This window comes from Schistocerca serialis, chromosome 4 (genome assembly GCF_023864345.2).
Source record: "Schistocerca serialis cubense isolate TAMUIC-IGC-003099 chromosome 4, iqSchSeri2.2, whole genome shotgun sequence".
NCBI lineage: Eukaryota > Metazoa > Arthropoda > Insecta > Orthoptera > Acrididae > Schistocerca > Schistocerca serialis.
Window position 1 is genome coordinate 800,829,490 of NC_064641.1, and position 23,943 is coordinate 800,853,432.

A 23,943-nucleotide genomic window follows, 5' to 3' on the forward strand; every position below is an offset into this window, starting at 1 on the left:
ATCCTGGAAGGCATTCTATGAGGAAGTGGAGAGCATGGCTGCACAAGCCAGACTTCACAAGATTCTCACTAGAGTACCAACCAATCCAGGCGGTATGTTGAGGAAGGAGGAAGGGGAATATACAAAGACAGCTCATGAGACGCTGAAACTGCTCCTCAAAACTCACTTTCCTCAATATGTTCTGCCGGACAACACAGACCAGAATGTGATCTCCAAGAGAGAATGGTTCTAGGGCATTCGAAGAGAGGACTGGGAATTGGCCAAGGAGTGTGTGAACTTTAACAAAATCCAATGGGTGGTGGGAACATTCCAACTGTTCTAGTCACATGGCCCAGATGGAATTTTTCCAGCTCTCCCGCAACAGGCAGGAGGGAAGCTCATAAGAGTCCTATTCAGGCTATTCAGGGTTAGCCTAGCACTAGGAATCATTCCCAATGCTTGGACGGCAGTGAAGGTTGGTTTCATTCCAAAGCCAGAGAGAATTGATGACATCAAGGCTAAGGATATTTGTCCAATCGGTCTGTCCTCCTCCATTCTCAAAACATTGGAAAAACTGGTTAATGTATATGTTGGGGAGAGGAGGCTAGGTAAGGCCCCTCTACATTCAAACCAACATGCATATCAACCAGGTAAATCGTGTGAGACAACTCTCCACCAACTCATCGGGAAGGTGGAGAAAGCACTTCACTTCCAAGAAATAGCCCTCTGCATGTTCCTGGATATCAAGGGGCCTTCAGTAACACGACCTTCGTTTCCATGGCAAGGGCAGCAGAGGTGCATGACCTGGGGACCACCATATGCAAGTGGACCAGGGCCATGCTTAGTGGGAGGTAGGTAGAGGCTACCATGATGAATTAAAAGATGGTAATTAACACCACTAGAGGCTGCGCACAAGGAGGAGTTTTGTCCCCTCTGTTGTGGAATTTAGTGGTGAACGAAATCAATGAGCAACTAGGTTCCAGACAATGCTTCTGCCAAGGATACGCAGATGACCTTGTCATAGTAATACTTAGCAAATTTACTTACACAGTTAGAAATATGGCACAAGGAGGATTGGACATTGTGCAAAATTGGTACAATAAAAAGATCTGAGGGTTAATCCTAAGAAGTCTGATGTGGTGCCATTTACAAAGAGACATATTCAACACTCAAGTTGGAATCTAAAGCTCTTTGATGAAACTCTACCTGCGAAGAGGATAGTGAAATATCTAGAGGTAACCTTAGACGAGAAGCTAATGTGGACCCCTCACATTAAGAGCATCTGCTCCAAGGCAAAAATAACTCTAGTGAGTACTAGAAGGTCTTGTGGCAAAAACTGGGGCCTAAGCCCTTGGGGTATGCACTGGATATACACCACAGAGATTAGACCAAGGATTTCCTACGGGTTTGTAGTGTGGTGGAAGAAGGTAGAACAGTGGGTTGCAGCTAAGGAGCTTGCTAAGGTGCAGAGATTGGCCTGCTTAGCCATAACAGTTGGAATTAGCAGCACACCAACTGCTGGAATGGAAGCCATGTTGGACATGCCTCCACTACACCTTTGGGTCAAGGTGGAGGAAGCAGCTGGGGCACACAGACTTAAAACTGGCAAAAACTGGGTTTCATTCGGATAGCTGGGGAAATGGCTGCTGACTATATAATAACTCCTAACTGCTCTGACTATATAATAACTCCTAACTGCTCGACAGCCCTTATGTGTGGAGGAGAATATGCATAGATGCAACAAGGACCGTAGCATCTACATCTATTCAGACAGCCAGGTAGCTCTGAAATCATTGGCAGTTCCTGCAACAAGATCTAAGAATGTTGCAGAATGCCACAGGGCTCTGGTGGAGCTAGGGGGAAGCAATAGGGTAAAGCTAATGTGGGTCCCTGGCCACTCAGGGATCTGTGGCAATGAACAAGGTGACAGATTGACTAGAATGGAGGCAACAACTCCATTTACTGGACCAGAACTTTTCCTGACAATCACCAAGGCTATGATCAAATTATAACTACAGACCGGATTCTGTCCTGACAATAACCAGGGCTATGATCAAATTATAACTACAGAACTGGCTTAGGAAACAGCATGTAGGATACTGGACCAAGGTCCATACACAAAAACATGGTAAGGTAACGATGCCCAAGCTGTGTTTTAAAAGAAGCTCTGTAATTCTGGGATTGAACAGCAAAGAGATCAAACTCATGACTGGACTGATGACCAGCCATGGTAATTTCAAAAAATACCTACACACAATGGGTATAACAGAAGAGGACCCTAAATGTAGGATCTGTGATAAGGGTGAAGAAAATGGATCGCACTGAATTTTCGAATGCATGGCACTGGAAAGTAAAGATACAGAATCTTTGGGACAACTACACCTGAAGAAATTGTGCCTAACAAAATACTGGTAGAGGGACTCCTTGCACTATTTAAGGGCACTGGTTGGCTTTACTAGATATACAGGGAGTGACATCGCACAATAAACTTAATTTCGGTGTGGGCAGTGGCGGGTTAGACCCAAGCTGTTTTAGCTTCCCTGTTAAAATCAAATCAAATCTAATCAATCTCACATCCTATTTAAATTGAAACTGTCGTCCCTGTTTATTAGGTTTCCTGACATCTTAATTTTGATATACTTCTTAATTATGCTGTCCTAGATACTTGATGTCTGCACCACAATACTTGTCTCATTGTATTTCATTTCACAATTATACTCAACTTAGTGCTCGGCAACGCTGATTTGTTTGGTTGTTTTAATTGGGTATGCTGCAGATGTTCCACGCATCTCTCCTCGACTGTTCTGATAGTCTGCCGCATGTAAGACATGCCACATTCACATGGAATGCTTTATACATCACACTTTCAGAAACAACTTGACAGAATACTCAGAAGCACACTATTAATTCAGTTCACATTTTTCCATATTTTTAAGGAAGTATAAAAGTAATGGAACAAGTCATATTTTGTTTTGTTAAATATAAAAAGGAGAAAAAAGACATAATTCAAGTACCAAAATGGAGTAATATGTGGGAATACGTGTGAACATACCTGTGTGACCATAGTAGTCCTCTGATGCATCCCTTCGGCAATTTCTGAAACTGACTCCATGGCAAAGATGGCACATGTTTTCATATGGAAGAGCTGTGTTATATTCCTTGCTAAGTGCACCTGGAACACATGACTTCCCAAAGTATTCTGCTGCTGCTCGGATGGAATTACAACCATAGCTACGCATCCAGCCATTGGAAATTAGATACGCCAGAGGTACAACCCATCCAGCTCCTGTGTTAATACCCGTATGGCAGGTATATTTTCCTGGTGAAAATAACATATATTCAGTACAAATTATACATAACATAATGTGCCAAAAATCATATTCTATCAAATAATTTATGCAACCAATTTTCTACACAATTTCCAGTACCCAGCATTGTTGATAAGGACAATCATTTTACTTTTAATTTGTAGTCATGGACTGTATGAAGCTAACAGCCAGATGGAAGCAGTAATTAATCTGGTGCCGTCAACAAAATGAAAACCTTCTAAGTATCCTCATGCAAATTATTTTACTGCTGTGTTCCTACTGCAACAAGTATTGTACAAGGGGTGATGAAAAAGTTTCTGTCTGAAGGTCACACTAACCTCCTTGCCCGCTTGTCAGTGCTTATATACCAAATCCGAGTCATGTTGGCTTGCATATATGCTGCAGTAACGCACTCAAATGGAAACTTTTTGATAGCCCCTTATAGAATCTAACGCTTCCACAGTTTGACTACAACTTGCCGTGCTTCTTAAGTATCAGAAGTTGAACATTTAAGCAGTTTGAGAAGTGTCTCTGAATAACAAAGCAGAATATCTCCACACAGACTGAAGCCTGAGAGACATTTGGATAGTTCAGTTCATAAGAGCATTCTATATAAACAAAAGTTCAGCATTTAAGTCTCAGTCTGGCACACACTTTTTATCTGTCATGCAACACTGTTTTAGGCATGAAACATTATAAAGCACCAATACAAATAGTATAATTCTACAAAAACAGAAGTTATGTCAAAACTGATCCAATTAAGTGAATCGCTGCGATTAAGGAAGATCTTAAAGTAGCCGGTATAACTCAGGCAAACATTACACAGGGAAAAGCATTCAGGCAAAAAATATTTGATTGGAAAGTTGGTCAGAGGGAAATTAGAAAAAGGATTGGAACACCGTGGTCTGATGAAAGAATGAGACTTCATTCTGAAAGGAGGAAACAAATTTGGGCACAACAGAAGGCCAACCATCAAAAGTGACATTGACTGAATGTACTTTGTGTGGTACTATTGGGCCCATGCATAAATAATAATAATAATAATAATAATAATAATAATGCGCCAATGTTAACAAAATATTTTTTATCAGTGATTGATTTTAAGACATTCTTCAGGAAAATGAACAAGATGTTCTTCATCAATCAAGAGCAACAACAAGATTCATATTTTTTTCTGCTGTTGACACTGCACTTTGCATTTTTCTACTGGGTAACACTTCTGTATCTTTTATGAGTTAGCATATTCGTTGTTATTGTTGTTTGTTTGTGGCACCCAACACCATGGCCACACTCTTACAAAACAGCATCTTTATACTGAAATTAAGGCCTGTGTACAAGTTTTCTCACTTGTGAGTGTCAATTTATTACATACTGACAATGGCATGAATTTTGCTTCTAAAACATAGAGATGTTTGTTCATGTTTCACCTCTTTGAAAGTAAGAGAGATTCGCCTTATGTAGGTACCAATGCTTATAACAACTTATTATATTGCATTAAAAGGACCATTCACAATCTCAGTTACAGATCTCAAAACTCGCGCATGGCGTATATTAGAAATTGCTTGTTCCATCAGCAAACAACAAGACCATGAAACTATCTGACATATCAAGGACTATCACCCTTTGGATAAAGAATCTGGTAGAGAATGGCTTAACAAAGACTAAATATTGTTTTCAGAACAAATCTTTCATTCTGTAATAAAGTGTACGCTTTTTTTTTTTTTCCTAAAAAAACTTAGGGGACTGAAACGAAGTGTTAGGCAAACTTCAAGCTCAGTATTATGGTTTTTGTAGGCAAAGCTCTAATGAACCAACACACTTTAGCAAGACAGCACAAAATGAACAAGGACTTCATAAATATTCTATTTGTAAAGGATAAAAAAACAACTGTCAAAGAAATTTGAAGAGGTCTGTATATCTCAATAATCTCTGCATTCAGTCATCTTCAGAGCCTGACTAAGCTAACTGTCACTCCAAATTTTGGCTTCCTTGCTGACACATCTTGCATCCAACTTATCACTACCGTGTCTAGGAGCCTGCTCCAGTCCAACAGTTTCAATTTCAGATGTACACCTATCAGCACTAAATAGCTTTTTTTTTACTCATTCATACTTCAAGTACATGGCCGAGTTCCCTTTTGTCTCTATTCTTAATATTTTTCTAATATTGAAAAGATAGTCAGTTCTCTTCCTATGTCTCACTGCAGTTTTCATTAAGTCTGCATTTTTCTGGGGCTTCAAATCAGTTCTATAACTCGTTCATCGTAAGAATATACCTGATGTAAACAAACACGATGATTGGTCAGAAGCTGTAGTACACGTACACTGGTCTTGTTACGCTCTTGGAAGTAGGTCCTACTTATGTATTATATATCTTATTACTAAGTTACGTTAAATGAAACTTTTAAGATATTCAAATGTATTAATGACCATCAACGGTTTTCTTAATCACGCTTTAGCTACATAGTTTTTATTTTAAAAAATCACATACAGTCGCAACCTTTGCAGCATTGTGCTCTGATTGTCGTGCTGTTAATGCACAGTATAAAAATGGCTGAAGCTGCTTTCTGTTTTCCGTAGTGACACACACGCGTGGAAAATGGTAAAAAAGTGCTGAGAAATAGGCTGTTCTTAATTTTTTTCATAAATTTATGGAGATAATTGGCTTTGTAGTTTTCCCAGTGTTGTATATACTGCAGTATGAGACACTTACGTTGATCATGTAGCGCAGTTGGTAGCGTAATAGAAAAATATAAATGTGGTTATTTGTACTGTGGTTCAAATCTCCCTAACATCATGTTTTTTTCTCCTTCAATTTGAAATACCTACATCTCGTAATTATAAAACTCATCATCATTTTTACAAATAATGCATGTCTTCATGTTTCTAATCACATATTGGAAATGAAATTCCTGTTTCCATTTCAAATAAAAATTCTTAACTACCGATGTTTTATGAAAGACTGCTCGTAAAAGTTGTTTCAATTAAAAAACATAACAATTTAATTTTTTAAGGCCAAAATGAAAAACCAAATCCTCCTTATTTGGACTTTGTTCATAGTTTTATGCCACAGAGGTAGATAAGTATCCAAGAAACATGAAAAACAATCATTTTCACAGCATCGGGCACATCATACATATGATGCCTTTTTACATTTGCTACAGTACCATTACAATATGAACCCAACAGAACTGATCTGGAGCCAAGCTGCAGGATTTGGCCTGAGAAGTAACAATACTGTTAAGCTGCCATACGTACTGGAACTAACGCACACAGCTTTTTCACATGTCACTGCCGAACGCTGGTGGGATACAGAACAGCTCATCACAAAAGGAGAAGAGAAATGCTGTGCCTGGTTGGCTTCGTGGATTCTGTTGTTAACAGACTCATTATCAACATAGCAGGTGACACTTCCAGAACTGAAATGTATTCTCGGATTCGGATAAGGAAGGAGCTAAGAGATTACCAGACGACTGACCGTAAATAATACCTTCAGTGGCTTCAATATTTAACTATACTGTGAAATACTTCAATACTCTCTTACATTACACACAGCTTATGCTGAAAAATTACACTGTGGTTAAGTGGCGAATTTTCATCATTCTTGTTTTTAATCACAATAGTATGTTAGCTATAAACGATAACATGTTGCAGTTTTCTTCTAGTCATCTAAGAAGCTTATTGTGGAAGATTTGCATTGTAATATTTCATTCTGCTTAAAAATTAAATGACATTCGAAGCTGTATTGCTCCTCTGCTCGTCTCTTTTTACGTTTGAACTGCAGCTGGCCACATCACTGCAGGCTAGCTGTAACAGGTAACTGGCCAGTGCTGTCCAAGTCAAATGCACCGGTAAAGCTGTTCTCCCATATTATCGTTAAGGCACAGCACAAAACGTACCCTTATTATTGTACTTGACAGTACTCGAGACAGCTTGGCTGCAGTCCCACGTAAATGGAAATCCAATGAGGTTCCAGCAAATGCGGAAGAATACACAGTGCAATGTTTACATCAGGTTTATTCTTATGATGAACGAATCATAGTACTTGGTCTTTGGGGTCCATACTTCACTGTCATACATGAGAGTTGGTAGATGTAAACAATTGATGAACATATGGAGCCTACTGGACAGTCCTCAGTGAGTTAGTAAAATCCAATCAATGGAACATTCACTTGTATGTGAAGTGCATGGTTATGAGAGTGAACTGAATGACATACATACTCTTTAACTTAGCCGTAGAGTGGCTCAAGAATATATGTAATATTGTATAGCACTATGAGAATATATGTAAGGAATACTGTAAATCAGTGTACAGCTATAGAAATTTGTAGTTAATACATTATGTGATGACTGACTTTGTAAATGCTGAATGAGTACATAAGTAAATACATAAATAAATAACAGGAGAGAGAGGATAGACATGTTTTGCAGAAATTCATCTCAGCCTGCATGTGGCAGATTTTCACCAATATTCTTCTGACAGTGCCACACATCTGTGAGAAAGTAGCTAGCTTCCTCTAATATCTCAGTTGAACTCATAACTGATACAATTTTAATTAAAGATGAAGGAGCACTTTTGAAGAACTGAGATAGCTGTCTCAGATAGCAACATCTTAGAGCTCATAGCAACTAAGAGACCCGAATTTTTGAATCACTTAACATAGAAGAGAGCAACAGTAATCACAAGATTATGATAGGATGAAAGACTATGGGTGTTACAAGGAATGTTGAGAAAGGTAGGGAAATATTTTTGCTTAGCAAGGTTTATGGGATACAAACCACAGTGTATCTGAATTGTCAGCACCAAACATTCAGCTCTGAGAATGAAGATGTCGAGCACAATTGTGTAAAATTCAGAAGCATTGTACAGTTTGCCTTAGACAAGGTTTCTGACACTAAAAATCTTCTCTATAAGAATAAATGTGTATTCTGCCACCAAACATCTAGCAAAACTTGATTTGCTCTGTTCATTCATGAGCTCCACAAAAACATAGACAGTGGCACCATGGGTGATGCCACATTCTTTGACTGAAGGAAGGCATTCAATAAAGTTCTGCATTGTCTTTTACTGAACAAAGATGTACTGAATAAAATTTACACATACGATCGGAACTTACTTGTTGATACAACTCAGCCCATCATTCTTATGAGAACAAAATCAACAGATGTAAAGGTAATTTCAGGAGCATCCACAGGAGTATGACACGACAATATATAATTAATACCTAGTGGATTGCAGAGGCCTCATGAGGATATTGACACACCTATTGCCTATAGGAAGGTTGCAGTGCCACTGAAAACCAGGAAGACACTCAGAGGACGGATAATAACAGATGCTGGGGTGGTAATTAAGTATGAACATAAATAAAATAACATATTGTACATAGGCAAAGGGATCCACCACTGTTCAGTTACACTACTGGAAACAGTAACGACTGTTAAATACCTGTGACCTAGCAAGCTGAAGTGGAATGACCACATAATAAGAAGGAAAAGCAGGTGCCAGGTTCCAACTCATCCACGAAAGAAATAGCTTACAAACCAATTATTTGACCAAATCTTGAGTACTACTCCTACGTATGAAATCCTTACCAGGTTGGATTAATACACGACACAGAAGATCGAATGGAAATGATATGTTTTGTAACAGGATTATTCAATCAGTGTGAAAATGTTATGGAAATGTTTAACACTTTCTATCATGTCTCACGAAATCACAATGATGATAAGATCAGAGACATTAGAGCTCATCGTTTCTGAATGGGGGAAAGAGCAGTAGTACCAAAATTACCCTCCTCCACACACCATAAGTTGGTAGGTGGAGCACAGATATAGATACAGAAGAGAAACAAGCTAACAAATTAACACATGAACTAGTATAAAGCCCACATTTTCTTGAGTACTGGTGAATCTTAAGGAATTTAACTATGACATTGATACTGTCTAAAGTTCCCAGTGGTATACAGCATTTTAATCCTCATGTAAATGTTCAAAGTTTGTAAAGATCTCCAGAACCTGAAACTACTATAATATTGAATTTCACACCACACTGATTTATTCTAGTTAAGTGAGATACAGGGTCAATTTATGTTGTATTTGCTCCTTCTTATTATTAGCTATTTTATGATTAAAATTTACACACACAACAAAAAAAGAGTAACAAGTGTAAACAAAAAAATTACAGCTACTAATGCATCTACAATAACAAAATGTGCTGTATTAACATGCACTAAAATATGCAAATAACTGACTACCAATCCTTAATAAAGTATTCACTTCACAAACTTGAGACAACTTACAGGTATTGAAGAGCTAGAACAATCACCATCCACAGGATCAGAAAAAGTATCATTAAAACTTACTGCTGTTTAAGTGTTAGAATGACCAAACATACATTTTCAAGGGTAAAAATACACTTTTCACCTTCCTTCTGCAGTTATATTGAATTGCCTTAGTTTGATGTGATTAGTGAGGGTTATACACAAACCTCAATCTGTTATAACAATATAACCATTTTGGTCAAAGCACTAATGAAAGCAAATAAAATTGAGGAGTAAAAGTAAACAGAATTTCATTATTGAAGTACCATGTATGATTGTAATCAGAACTAGTATTTGTTACACAGTTCTTAGTTTGTGAGTTGTAGGTCTCATGACAATGAGTGCTTTTTTTTTATCATGTTTTCCACTTCTTAAATTTTCATTCATGCTTGGTACCCGAATGTTTGTAATGTTCATCTATATTGAAACAGTTTATTCTACACTTCTGAAATCCACTGCCATAGCCAGAGCCAGGAACAAACAAAACATCAGAAAAATCTAAACACTGTTAACAATTCAGTGTTACCTTTCAAATACGTGATTTCTGTGCTAGGGTCTTGTTCTTTCGCCACAGCAACAGCATAATACTCAGGAGCACCCAAATTATATACTTCAGATAAAAATGGAACAAGCCCATAATTGAGACCAGCAGTATAAACATCTCCTGCATCAAAAACGGCAACATCTGCTATCCTGCAAAACATAAATCATGGTGTTACAAGCCATAAACAAAGCAATCATATTTTAATGGTAAAGTTCAAACATGATAAAATACTTTCTCATGTAATATCACCTCGCATTTACTCATTCTTCCTCAGTTCATTATAGCCATTAAATAGTTTTAATATTTACTTCTTTTGATTTGCATATTACTTTCTGTAGCTGATTTTCTTGCTCGTGACTTAAAACAGTCTGGAGGGGAAAACAAAACATCCATCACAGGATGTGTACACAATGTGCAAGTATACTGTATTTGATAATGCTTAGCTGCTATGGTCTACATTTTCTTCCCCTCCCCCACTGGTAGTTGCTTTTGCAATGCCACCAGGAGTAAGAGCACTGTCATTGCATGGAATAACAATGCTGGTTTTTTGAGTTAGTTGTGTGGTTGCATTGAAGCAGTAAGTCTGTGAAGTGCATTCATATGATACAGTCGTCATACAGGACATGTGCTTAACAAAATCACTATTATTGTGCAGAGATAGGAATACTGATGGGCAATATTTTAAGTGTGTGATGTATGGTGCTGTATATGGACTGTTCACCTGACAGATCTGCAACCTCTCACACACCTCTGGCACGTGAGCAGCCTAACCCGGAAGGGACCACATCAGCAGACAGACAAACAATTGCGCACACCGACTAGGCCAGTAGGAGGCAGACCTTATTGCTTCTGTGGGCCACAATATTGCAAATAGTTCCTTTAGTACTGCTGTGCTACCTGGGCATTTTGGCCAGGGCAGAGCCATTCCAACCAAACTTCCATTGAGTTTCTGGGTCAGGGGCAGACTGCACCTCCAGTTCTTCAGAGTCTCATTGGAAACTTAGCAATCTGCAATGCTGTGCCATGTGTCAGCCACCTCTGACAGAGGGAGTCACTACGTGTCTTTCACCACCATCACTGGGATGTGGCCACCATTTCAGGGACTGAGAGGACTTTTGGTATTGGCAGTCAACCTTACCTCATGTTATATTCTTTCACGATCAAGTGAATTTCATTTTTCATTGGGGCGTCAGCCAAAGTTCAGAATTATGTAAACTCAGTGCATGTCACAGACCTTTACAGACAGTCATTAAGATAACATTTTTTCCAAGGAGGAGTCTTTTTGATTTATGTATTTCTTAATAAAACTGTTCTACATTGTTTATCTGGCCTGTATTCTTAGTGGGCCTCAATTGGCCCAAGACTTATCATCCAGCAAATTATTGTGAAGAGAGAGAATTTGTTGGGATTCACTGAGATTTTAGCTGAGGCATGCATGTACAACCATAATAAACATGAGCGAAGAGGAAGCTTAAAATATTTACCATGGAACTTTGCAACCATGAATGATTTATTTAGGACAGGAAACTCATGTAAGTTAATTTGGATGAACTGCTAAATCCATGTCTCTTGTAATGAACTTATATGAGTGGAGGACAGAATAGTGACCTCTAAACTTTTTTTAAAAAATGTATGTGAGTGACTTATTAGGAACCTTAACTCATGTTTCCAGCATATAATGAATAACACTGAAACTTTTCTTGTTCCCAAATATTGCCATCAGATGTTACAGAATTTTGATTTCGATACAAACTGTGATCGTATATGTCCTATTTGTTTGGGGCATACAGGCATACAGTCACTCTTAGAGACAAATGCAATTAATAATGAATGTGTAGCACAAGGTAACTTGTTTGACATTTAAATTTTGATCATTGTAAATACAGGTGGGAAGCTTACAAATTCTAGAGCAATTTTCTGTATTTGGCAGTCAGGATTAAAACTAATTTGTACCATGCAGAGGAAAAGGAAAAAACCCTACTCATCAAAGTCATATAATGTGAGACAGATATAATGCTATACTGAGCAACCAACTAATGACTATATGAAATAAGGTTGCAGCAATACTAGAGATATTCTGTTTCACTGTTTTCTCTCTTACCCAGATGCTATTGCCTGCATGCAATGGATTTGGCTATGTCCCTTGTAGCAGACCATCTCTGGTTTCAATAGCTGAGCTTTCAGTGCAATCTGAAAGAAGATTAACATCACAAATAATGAAATAAAAATAACAAACATTAATTTCTATAAAGGCCACTAAGAAACATGCATAACGCATACTGGGCAACATTTATTTCAGTACACAACAGCTAGATACATTGCACTTGAAATGAAATGAAACATTTCTGAAACAAGAATCCAAATAAAATTGATTTACTCATTGTCTTTGTATGCTACTGAATAAAATATCGCTGTTCGTCCATGGGAGGCAAATAAAAAACAACAGCAACTCTGTCAACGGCCACAGTGACAATATACTTCTATAACACGGCTACAGCTATGAACCAGACTGAAAGAAATTACAGATCATACAGTCTAATGATAGCTACAATGTCCAGTATGCCTACAGTTCACATTTCAGTTTGCCTATAGTTCATATTTCTGGTACAGTACTGACAGGCATTTACAAATATTCCAAAAATAAATAAATAAAATATTTGAAGCCGGAAGAATGCAAAATCTGTGTGTTTATGAGCAGTAAAGCATTGGGAAGTGCTACTATTAATATTTCAAAAAAACTGCACATAGATACTCATTTACTAGCCACACAATGTAAGAGCTACTTGAGCTCTGATATTAAGGAGATGATTACAGCCTTAAAAAGATATGGAAGTAAGTTTCAAATTCTTTAAGCAAGAGACTAAAGAGGCTCACAAACTATTTACAGTTAGATGCACATCCAGATTCTGTAAACACTGTGAGATACATAGCACTGGGTACTTCCCATTTCATTGTGTATCAGGATTTCTAACTGTTTCCTTTTTGTACAGAGCATGGGAAGAATAACTGCTCAAATGGCTGTAATTAGTATAATCTTGTCCTCACGATTTCTGTGGAAGAAGTTCATAAACAATTTATGTAAGGGGCTCAAGAGGAATTGAAATAGATAACACTTTGACTGCCAGCCACGCAAACCTTGCCATTTATTAGAATGCCAGCCATTTCTAGGCTGTTTTAGAAATTACATGCCTCTCATAACACAATGCAGATTGATAAAACTTGTAAATATATCTGATTTGATATTTAAAAAATGGGAGAAATTGTAACCTATCAAATGACAGGTTTGGCAGTCTATCGAAACTTTTGTGTCCTGTCAACTGACAGAATTGGCAATCAAATTAAAAGAGACCCATTTGGCAGAATTGGCAATCAAAGTATAAGAGACCGATTTCCAGTGGAATTGAACAAACTAAGGGGAATAAACACACCCATCAATGAGTGGATGCTGATACAAAGAAACAATAGTCTCAGAACAGAGCTCACAGACAAAAAAGCAGAGCTGAATAATTAAGCCAAGGATTAAAAATAAGGTTGAGTTAATAATAAGAAAAGGTACTTGAGGTTAGCACTAGATTCAAGTATTCAAACAATGTAATAATGGTTAACATTAAGTGGTATAGTTATTGGGTTTGAAAATACGCAAAAACATATGGGAAATGGCAAAATTAGAATTAGAGGAAGCTGAGAAGGTAACATTTCAAACAGTAGGCTTATCATTTAAAGGCTCAACATTACATGAAGTGCAAAAACTTCAACTTAAAAATTTGCTAACAGGGTGAAATTTCAATAAATTGAAACAAACTCTTAAAACTGACATCATCATCAAGTGGCATAAAAGTAAAGTAAACTTATTACAAAACTTAGCACTGGCAACCACTCACTCATCTACAGCTGACTGAAGTGTGGGACAAATATATATGTAATAGCACAGAAAATTTTGTTGTGTTATAAAATGTTTCCAGTTTAATTACATACTTCTATAGACATGCAAATGGCACCCAGTGAGTATTATACAGGTGCAGAGAGGTGTGTGTGTGTGTGTGTGTGTGTGTGTGTGTGTGTGTGTGTGTGTGTGCTGGAAAAAGAGCAATAGCAGAAACGCTATTGAAATTCTCAGTACAGTCACATGCCACACACCAATCAGCCACAGACAAGTCGTTACCTATTCCCATTTTTGTTTGTTGTTTTCATTTTGAAATTTGATCATCTTTATAAAGTATTTTTATTTCCAATACATACCCTCATTTTCACACATTTGTCCAGTTCAGCTTCAGACGTAACGCAAAGTCTCATTTGTGCCACTGGACATTTTCGTACCCCGAGAATCATATTCATCGACAGGTCAGAGAGATAGCCTTTATATGTCTGGGATGATTCTTTTATGTCAAAGAGGTTTTCTGTCTCATCCTAGAGAAATTTAAATCTTGCATGAGGACCACATACATAAGAGAGAATAATAGTTTTACCAACAAATGAAATTTCACCACAACGTTAATACTGATCATATGACTGTAAATTTTTTAAAACTAAGTTATCTATTTCACATTTTTATTTGATTTGCAAAAGAAGAGAGATACAGGCCACTCTATCAAAGAAACAAAAAAACTACAATTCTCCAACTGAAAAACATCTACATAGTTAAGTTTTCTACTGTACTGCTGAATAAAGAATTGTTGAATTGTAACGTCAATTGATTAATTTATTCACTGTGTTCTATAGATCCTCTCTAGAAAAAGAATCTTAAGGGCTGTAGAATGAGTTAAGATACACATTAATAAAAAAAGAGGGGAGAAGCAAACCATAGAAACTGAATCTGCACTCTGCATTAACAATCACTATTCTGCTTAACTCTATTTGTGATTACTCCAGGTAAACGTAATCCAGTTAATTAGAAGAAAACAGCGCTTCAGAAAAAGTCACTGCTTCCATAGTTACCCTAAATATCAGCTGTTTATCTCCTACAGCCAGCTTAATATATACTTTTACATATATATTTACAAAGAAATATCTACTCGCACATGTATAAACTGAGGTCTATTCACAACACAATACCACTTGTCATGCAAGTTCACAGTGACCACTGCTATTTGGGGAAATTAGATAATTTGTTGAAAGAACTACTGATGAGGTATGTTATTAACATTCTTTTGCATTAGTCATTAGAGCCAGTTTCTTGATCTACATTAGATGGAAGCTTTCAGACCCCTTTGCAACAACAGAGCACATATTTCCACTTTGAACCTTACAAAAGAAGGCAAAACCTATATGATAGTCATTTTTGTGTCCTGCACTGTGAGTGTATGAATCCCTCTTCAACTGAAATGACATTAATTATCAGCAACAAAAAGCATTAAGGGGTGAATTTACTGAGAGATGAGAGGATGAATTCCTAGACCTTAGAGAAACCTCCACAAGATGTGAAGTTATCCACACAATATTCTAGCTGCTGTCTTCTGATGCATAAATACTAGGGTGGTTTGAAAAGTTCTCGGAACAGAATAGAAAAAAGTACTTACATCACTGAAACTTTTTTTTTTAATTTTTCAATGTAGTCTCCTTTTAGATTAAAGCACTTTGTCCAACAACGTTCCAGTACCTTGATCTCAAAAATGAGTTTTCTCCAGGCCTACAAAATAGTTATCAACTCCAGCTATTAATTCTTTGTTTGAAGTGAATCTTCGTCCACCAAGAAAATTTTCAGTTTTGGGAAGAGATGGAAGTCTAACGGAGCCATATCAGGTGAATAAGGCAGGCGTGGCAACAATTCATACCTTAGTTGGTGCAATCTTGTCATTGCAATGGCACGTGTGTAAGATGACTTCTTTCTCGCTAAACCTGGCCTTTCTTCGTGTATCTTTTGTTGTATTTCGTCCAGGAGGTTAGCGTAGTATTCTCCAGTAATTGTTTGCCCAGTGGGGAGAGAATCTACAAACAGAATCCCCTTCGCATCCCAGTACACTGATGCTATGATCTTTCCCACCAAAGGAATTGTCTTTGCTTTCTTTGGTGGTGAAGAATCAGCACGTTTCCACCGCTTTGACTGTTGTTTTGTCTCTGGAGTATAGTAGTGCACCCATGTTTCATCTGTGGTCACAAACCAGCGCAAAAAAATCTTGTTCATTTCTACTAAAACAGGCCAAACATTGTTCCATTCTCATGCGTTTCTGATCCAGTGCCAAGAGTCGCGGCACCCATCTTGCAGATAATGTTTTCATTTCTAATTCTTCAGTTAAAATGTGATATAACCTTTCAGATGACACTGGCAAGTGTTAGCAATTTCACACACTCTCAATCAGTGATCCTCCATTATCATTCTGTACACTTTTGCAAGGATTTCTGGAGTAGTGACACATCTTGGCTGCGCGTATCATCTTAGCTCTCCCGACAAAATTTAAATTCATTTGTCCACTTGGCAATGGTTGAATATGGAGCAGAGTGCCCCAGTGTATTCTGGAAATTGGCATGAATGTCCTTTGCTTTATGAAGTACTTAATCAGTGCTCAAATCTCGATTTTTTCCATCTTCGCAAATCACTATGCGGGAACAACAACAGAGCCATGTCACCGCCACAGCTCTCTTCCAAGAGCACTGACATGGCACATGTTTACAGGCAACAATCCAATGAATATCACGTGAACAACTCATTACGCTAGCACTGACATCTCTCAGTGATTCTGAGAACTTTTCAAACCACCCTGGTACTTTATTTACTGTCAGTGGACTGCCACAGAAGACAGTTCTGCTAGACAACAATGGGTAAAAATAAACAAAAATAAATCAGCAATCTAACTTTTAGTTCCAATACAATGAGAGATGATTATAACAGTAAAATATGCTGAATTTACCTCCTTGATTAGTTTATCTACATGTTCACCCCATTTCAACTTTTATCTGTTTGGACCTCAAGCAATTTTATTCCCTATGCTGTATTTAGTGAGAGACCATTATTATCTGCTTCTAGTGCTAAGATGCCTTTCCCAATTGTTTGAAACTGCATTATATGAGTCATTGTGAGATTAATACTTAAACTGTTTGCGTGAATGAGTTGTAGGTCTGTTCAGTTAATATTTAAGCTTTGTCCAGTAACGTTGAGTTTGCACTCTTGATTAGCATACTTATGCCATTAGCAAACATTGCCGTTTTAGAATCGCCTTCAAAATCACTAGAAGAATGTTAATGTAAATTACTGACCAGAGAGCACATGTTACTGCCCTTGTGGGACCCCACATATGTTGTTACTCCATTCTGAGTTCAGTTCCATTTCTGTGACACACCCTGTCTGTGCGACTATCTACTTTGTGTGTGACATTTTGCTCATTGAGTAAGCATTTCTCTGCGACAATTTAGAAGGGCCTATATCTGAACAGCCAGACTGAAACTGAATATCCTTCATTGGGAGTTGATAAAGAGCACAAGCTGCATTTAACAATGTTGCAGTAGAAAGATAATGTTTCTCAGTTCATTATGAATTTTTGTCAACATATATCCAGCATTTCACTGCAGTGACATAGATGAATCTCAAGTCTCAACCAGTGTTGGTGGCATGAGAAACATTAATGTGTCTCTAATATAATAGTCTCCTTTATTAATAAAAAATTAGTAATCCAGTCTTGCACTTGAATAGGGAAGGTGCTATACTATGGTAGCCTTAACGATAAATTGCAGTAGTTTAAAAGAAAAATGCCTTTTGCATGCTGTACATTAACTTTTTTATTTTATTTGTGTACCCAGACACATTTTGCCTTATTTACAAGGCACCGTCAGTGGATGTCAGATCAACATAGAATTCATTATTAGTTGCAATGCTATGTTTTGAAAACAGAGTGACCACAAGAAAAACTACAAGCTTTCAACCAGTTTTCCACATGAACTACAGCAATTTATTTTCAGCTGTAGCAAAAAATGGCCACCACAAGAATCTATAGAAATTTGTTAAGCTACAACTATGTGACAAATGGATTGATGTCTTTTTTATTTACTCTATTAGTTTAAACTTCTACCTCCATCTAGCCCCACCCACCCTGCCTTTCTGTTCTTTCCCCATCTTTTTATCAGCCTTCCTCCTAGTTCTTAATTGCACTATTCACTCCACTTCTCATATAACACAACATTTATCAGTCACTCTGTCCTCCTATCAACTATAAGCATAGTGCTTACAGTGTAGTATCTTTGACTTCCTGCACTCTCTGATGTTTTGATCATCATCATCTTTGTCTCCTTTTCTACCACAACAGGTGGGTCCCTTTCAACACTTGGAAACTAAACACTGCTCCTCCCAGTCAAAAGAACTAACAGTGCAAAATGCTAGGAACTGTTTTTTTCACTTTTAAATGATTATCAGCAGTACTAAAAGTTCGCAGCCACCATGCCTGGTAATGGGTTAAAATGGTAAAAATTATTATTGTATTCTACTTCCATTAATTTAACTTAGCCTCAGGCACTGGCGTGAGCTGTTACATAAACTACTCTGCAGTACTTGTGGCTGGGTCTCACGCTATTACACTGAGCTAGGGACGCCACCACAGTATTGCTGAGTGATAGATGCCAACTTTCTGCCTCAAACCCACCAATGCGAGGACCGGGTGCCGTCATATGAGATACGCAAGAGGGTCGGCGAGGTAGTGGTCGCAACAGTGGGTTGCTCTCTTGCCTGCCAACTTCCTTACTATCTGGACGTGTCCACCAGTCCTGCCTATTGAGGGCGAAATGCTCTTTCCGCACCCCCTGAGGTTCACTCCGTGGCCGTAGCCAGTTTTCATGAGCACTGTAACCCTTAGTGGTAGTTCTTGGGAATAAAACCTATCTTTTCCATAAATCCTGGCATTTATCATTTTACATGTAGGAAAAAAACCCTGGATCCCCACCTGTTATTATCCTGACATGCACAGCCATGTTGTCTTGTAGCTATTTTAAACATACTATTTTTTTCAATTTGGAATGTCCGTTTTCTTATGACATGCTCTCTGGAATTACATACATTACTTCTCCCCAGCTGAATAGCGTAAGTCTTTATGATAATGTTCAATGATGGAATTCATTTTCGTAACAGAAAATTGTTTTTGGAAGGGATATGCACACTCAAATTTATTAAATATGTAAGCCTTTCATTGTCACTGTATACAACCATGGCAGTCTATGTACAAGGACACTTATAAAATACTGATTAACTGTAACTATGAACTGTCTTCACACTCCATCATCGAAGTCTACATATGGACTCCCTCAGTCACCAAACAATGTATGATGTAGATTATGTAGAGAACCAATATGCTTTACTCATTGTTCTAATTATGGGTGTCACACAGAACCAACAGTGTAAACCTAAATTTCTCTAATCTTATTGTCATTGCTCTGATATCCTGTAACTCCAGTGATATGGTGACAGACTCTGAAGTGGTGGTGATATTATGTGTGTGGCAAATAATTCTTCTTTTGGCTGTTGGGACCCCTGGGATCACAGGGAACACGCAAATGACAAGGGGTTGGCCACTGGACTGCTACAGGAAAGAAATACTCAGTCTGCCGGATAGACTGACTGTTTATATCTTGTCTCTGAAGCATTATTTACACAGGTTCACAAATACCACTGTTACCTAATTTTTATGGACACTGACTTTGGTTTGGAACTTGAGCTGTGCGGCATTGTATAAAATTAATCTGGCTTTAGCTCACATTACTTGCAGTCTTAATGTTCACTGTCTACTGTATTTTCAACCAAAAACTTAGTGTCAGTCTCAGTATCCAGATGTTATGAGGTATGCGGCAGTAACCTGTCACAGTTCTCAGGTTATGGCCCAAAAACAGTAACGAGGAATTCAAACCCCTGAGTGTTACTAGAGCATTATACACACAAATTTTATTTAATTATGGCCACAGCAGCAAATGCTGCAAAAGCAACAACAGCAAATTCAGAAACAGTTCGAGATACTACAGAAACAGCAGAGCTGCCTGCTGAAAAGTATACCAAGGTAAAATAAAATCCTGACAATAGTAGTAACACCACTAGCATGTATGTCATCAGTGTCAGCAGCTATATTTCTAGCATCATCTTCATTATTATTATTAATTATATTTTTTATTTTTTTTAAATAAAAACTTGGAATACATATCTCCAATAGTTTCTGCTGCTTTGCAAGGCTAGTAATATTTCTGATGTTCACATTCAATCTGCTATGTACTGCCTTCTAGAAGTCAAATTTACAATATGGTTCATAAATTGCAACCATTTGCAGAACCTTGTAGCTTGTTGTTCAACATCTTATGTAGTTTGCTGTCTAATCATTTCAAGACACAAGGGCATGTAGTGGCTGCAAGATTAAGTTTCAAATAAGAATTAAGTATAGCTTATTCCAGCCAAAGTTTCTGTAGCTTGGCCACTTACCAGCAGTGGGTTGGGCAAAATTTTACCAGTGTGCTACAATTTGGTGCACTATAGCCTTTGATTTACTAAGGCAGCAATTATAGCTAATATGTTAATTTTATATGCATAAGGAATTTAATAATAATAATAATAATAATAATAATAATAATATGGTAGCAGGGGAATCGAACCTGAGCCAATGAACTGCCAGTCGGTATACTTGACCACTACACTACCGGGCAAATACATAAATTGCTGCTCGAAAATCACTCATAGTCTACACATGAATCTTTAGATGATGATGATGATGATGATTGGTTTGTGGGGTGCTCAACTGCATGGTCATCAGCACCCATACAAAATCCCAATTTTTACACAGTTCATTTTTTTGTCACAATCCAATCTAGTCACAGACACAAATGATGATGATGATGATGATGATGATGATGATGATGATGATGATGATGAAATGATGAGGACAACAAACACCCAGTCCCTGGGCAGAGAAAATTCCCAACCTTGCCGGGAATCGAACCTGGGACCCCATGATCCAGAGGCAGCAACTCTAGCCACTAGACCATGAGCTGCGGACATAAATTATTAGAGAATAATATATATAAGGGAAAAGATAGATTGCTACTAACCTTGAAGAGGACACATTAAGTTGCAGACAGGCATAACGAACAGACTACCGAAATGACACGTCATGGGATACCTCCGAATATTGCTTCAGACCTCCTTCTGCCTGGTGTAGTGCAGCAACTGACGTGACATGGATTCAACAAATCATAGGAAGCCCCTGCAGAAATACTGAGCCATGCTGTCTCTTTAGCCAGCCATAATTGTGAAAGTGTTGTCAGTATAGGATTTTGTGCACTAACTGACCTCCCAATTATGTCTCATAAATGTTCATTGGAATTCATGTTGGGGAATCTGGTTGCCAAATTATTTGCTCGAATCGTCCAGAATGTTGTTCATACCAATCGCGAACAATTGTGGTCTGGTGATATGGCACACTGTCATTTTTAAAAGTTCCACATTTGTTTGCAGACATGAAATCCACGATTGGCTGCAAATGGTCTCCAAGTAGCCAAATGCCAACATTTCCAGTCAGATTCACCATGCCTTCTTCTGAAAAGAAAATACACATATGCACACGTTCTTTCACACAAGCAAGCAAATCTCCAGCACACTGACTGCTACCTCTGGCAGCTTGGTCTGGAGCATAACTGGACCAGTCCTTTCCACATAAACATAGCCTACACCAGCACCAGCTTGCATAGTGTCTCGTTGAAAACTTGGGTCCATGGCTTTGTGGAGTCTGCACTACACCTGAACCTACCATCAATTCTTACCAACTGAAACTGGAATTGATCTGACCAGGCCACAGTTTTCCAGACCTCTAGGGTCCATGTTATATGGTCATGAGCCCAGGACAGGTGCTGCAGACGATGCCGTGTTGTTAGCAAAGGCACTCATGTCAGTCATCTGCTGCCATAGCCCATCAACATCAAATTTCGCCGCACTGTTCAAATGGATATATTCGCCGTATGTCCCACATTGATTTCATCAATTATTTCATGCAATGTTGCTTGTCAGTTACCACTGACAACACTATGCACATGCTGCTGCTCTCACAAGGCAACCTCCCCATCGCACCCCCCTCAGATTTAGTTATAAGTTGGCACAGTGGATAGGCCTTCAAAACCTGAACACAGATCAATCGAGAAAACAGGAAGAAGTTGTGTGGAACTATGAAAAAAATTAGTAAAATATACAAACTGAGTAGTCCATCCGAAGATAGGCAACATCAAGGACAATGGGAGTCAAGGAGCGTCGTGGTCCCGTGGTTAGCGAGATCAGCTAGGGAACTAGAGGTCCCTCGAGTGAAAAGTTTAATTTTTTATTTTCAGTTTATGTGACAAACTCTTATGTTTTCATCACTTTTTTGGGAGTGATTGTCACATCCACAAGAAAACCTAAATCGGGCAAGGTAGAAGAATCTTTTTACCCATTCGCTAAGTGTACAAGTTAGGTGGGCCGACAACATATTCCTGTCATGTGACGCACATGCCGTCACCAGTGTCGTATGGAATACATCGGACGTGTTTTCTTGTGGAGGAATCGGTTGACCTATGACCTTGCGATCAAATGTTTTCGGTTCCCAATGGAGAGGCACGTACTTTCATCTACTAATCGCACGGTTTTGCGGTGCGATCGCAAAACACAGACACTTAACTTATTACAGTGAACAGAGACCTCAATGAATGAACGGACAGGTCATAACTTTGCGAAAATAAAGAAAGTAAAATTTTCAGTCGAGGAAGGACTTGAACCAAGGACCTCTCGTTCCGCAGCTACTCACGGGACCACGACGCTCCTGACCTCATATTCTCCTTGATGTTGCCTATGTTCGCATAGACTACTCAGTTTGTATATTTTATTTATTTTTTTCATAGTTCCACACAACTTCTTCCTGTTTTCTCGATTGATCTGTGTTCGGTTTTTCAAGGCCTATCCACTGTGCCAACTTATAACTAAATCTGCGGGGGGGGGGGGGGGGGGGGGGGGCGATGGGGAGGTTCCCTTGTCAGTCATTAAGTGAAGGCCGTTGGCCACTGCTTTGTACGTAATGAAAGGTAATGCCTGAAATATGGTGTTCTCGGCACCCTCTTAACACTGTTGATCTTGGAATACTGAATTCCCTAATGACTTCCGAAATGAAATGTCCCAAGCGTCTCATTCCAACTACCATTCCACATTTGAAGTCTGTTAATTCCCATCGTGCAGCCATAATCATGTTGAAATCTATTCACTTGAATCACCTGAATACAAAGAACAGCTCCGCAAATGCACTGCCCTTTTATATCTCGTGTATGCGATACTACTGTCACCTGTACATGTATATATCACTATCCCATGATTTTTGTCAACTCAGTGTACTACACATTCAACTTTCTGTCAAAGCCTTCTTCTGAAAAGGAAATACACACATGCACACAGCCTTTCACACAAGCAAGCAAATCTGAAGGACACATGACTGCCACCTCTGGCAGCTTGGACTGGAGCGAAACTGTCACACTGGACAAAAGCTGCAATCTGGAGGGGTGGGGAGATGGGGTGGGGGTAGGAAGGTTGGGTTGGGGGTGGGGAAGAAGAGCACTGCCTGGCAGAGTGTGCAGGGACTAGATGAAGGATGACAAGACTCCCACTATGTGTAGCGTTGGGAGGCTGTGGAGCAGGGAGGTGGGGAGGGAGGATGATGGGAGAACCGAAAAGGAGAGGAGCAGGAAAGGGGAAAGACAGGAAGGTGTGTTGCCAGGGGGCGGTGCACAATAATGGCGAGGAGATGTGAATAAGAAGGGGTTGGGGTGAGAGAACAGAGGGGGCAGAAATGTTGGGTGGAAAGCATGGGGACAGTGGGTTACTGTAG

At 38.6% G+C, this 23,943-nt stretch overlaps 1 protein-coding gene across 1 annotated transcript in view; it reads right to left on the reverse strand.

The window, feature by feature from the left end:
- Window positions 1–23,943, reverse strand: part of LOC126473392 (melanotransferrin) — a 120,705-nt gene that overhangs the window by 26,558 nt on the left and 70,204 nt on the right. The window contains exons 9-12 of the mRNA XM_050100400.1: window positions 14,390–14,557; window positions 12,252–12,340; window positions 10,133–10,299; window positions 3,032–3,298 (exon numbers count right to left, since the gene is read on the reverse strand). Of these exons, the coding sequence (XP_049956357.1) occupies window positions 3,032–3,298; window positions 10,133–10,299; window positions 12,252–12,340; window positions 14,390–14,557 (691 nt within the window). The remainder of the gene's footprint in view (window positions 1–3,031; window positions 3,299–10,132; window positions 10,300–12,251; window positions 12,341–14,389; window positions 14,558–23,943) is intronic.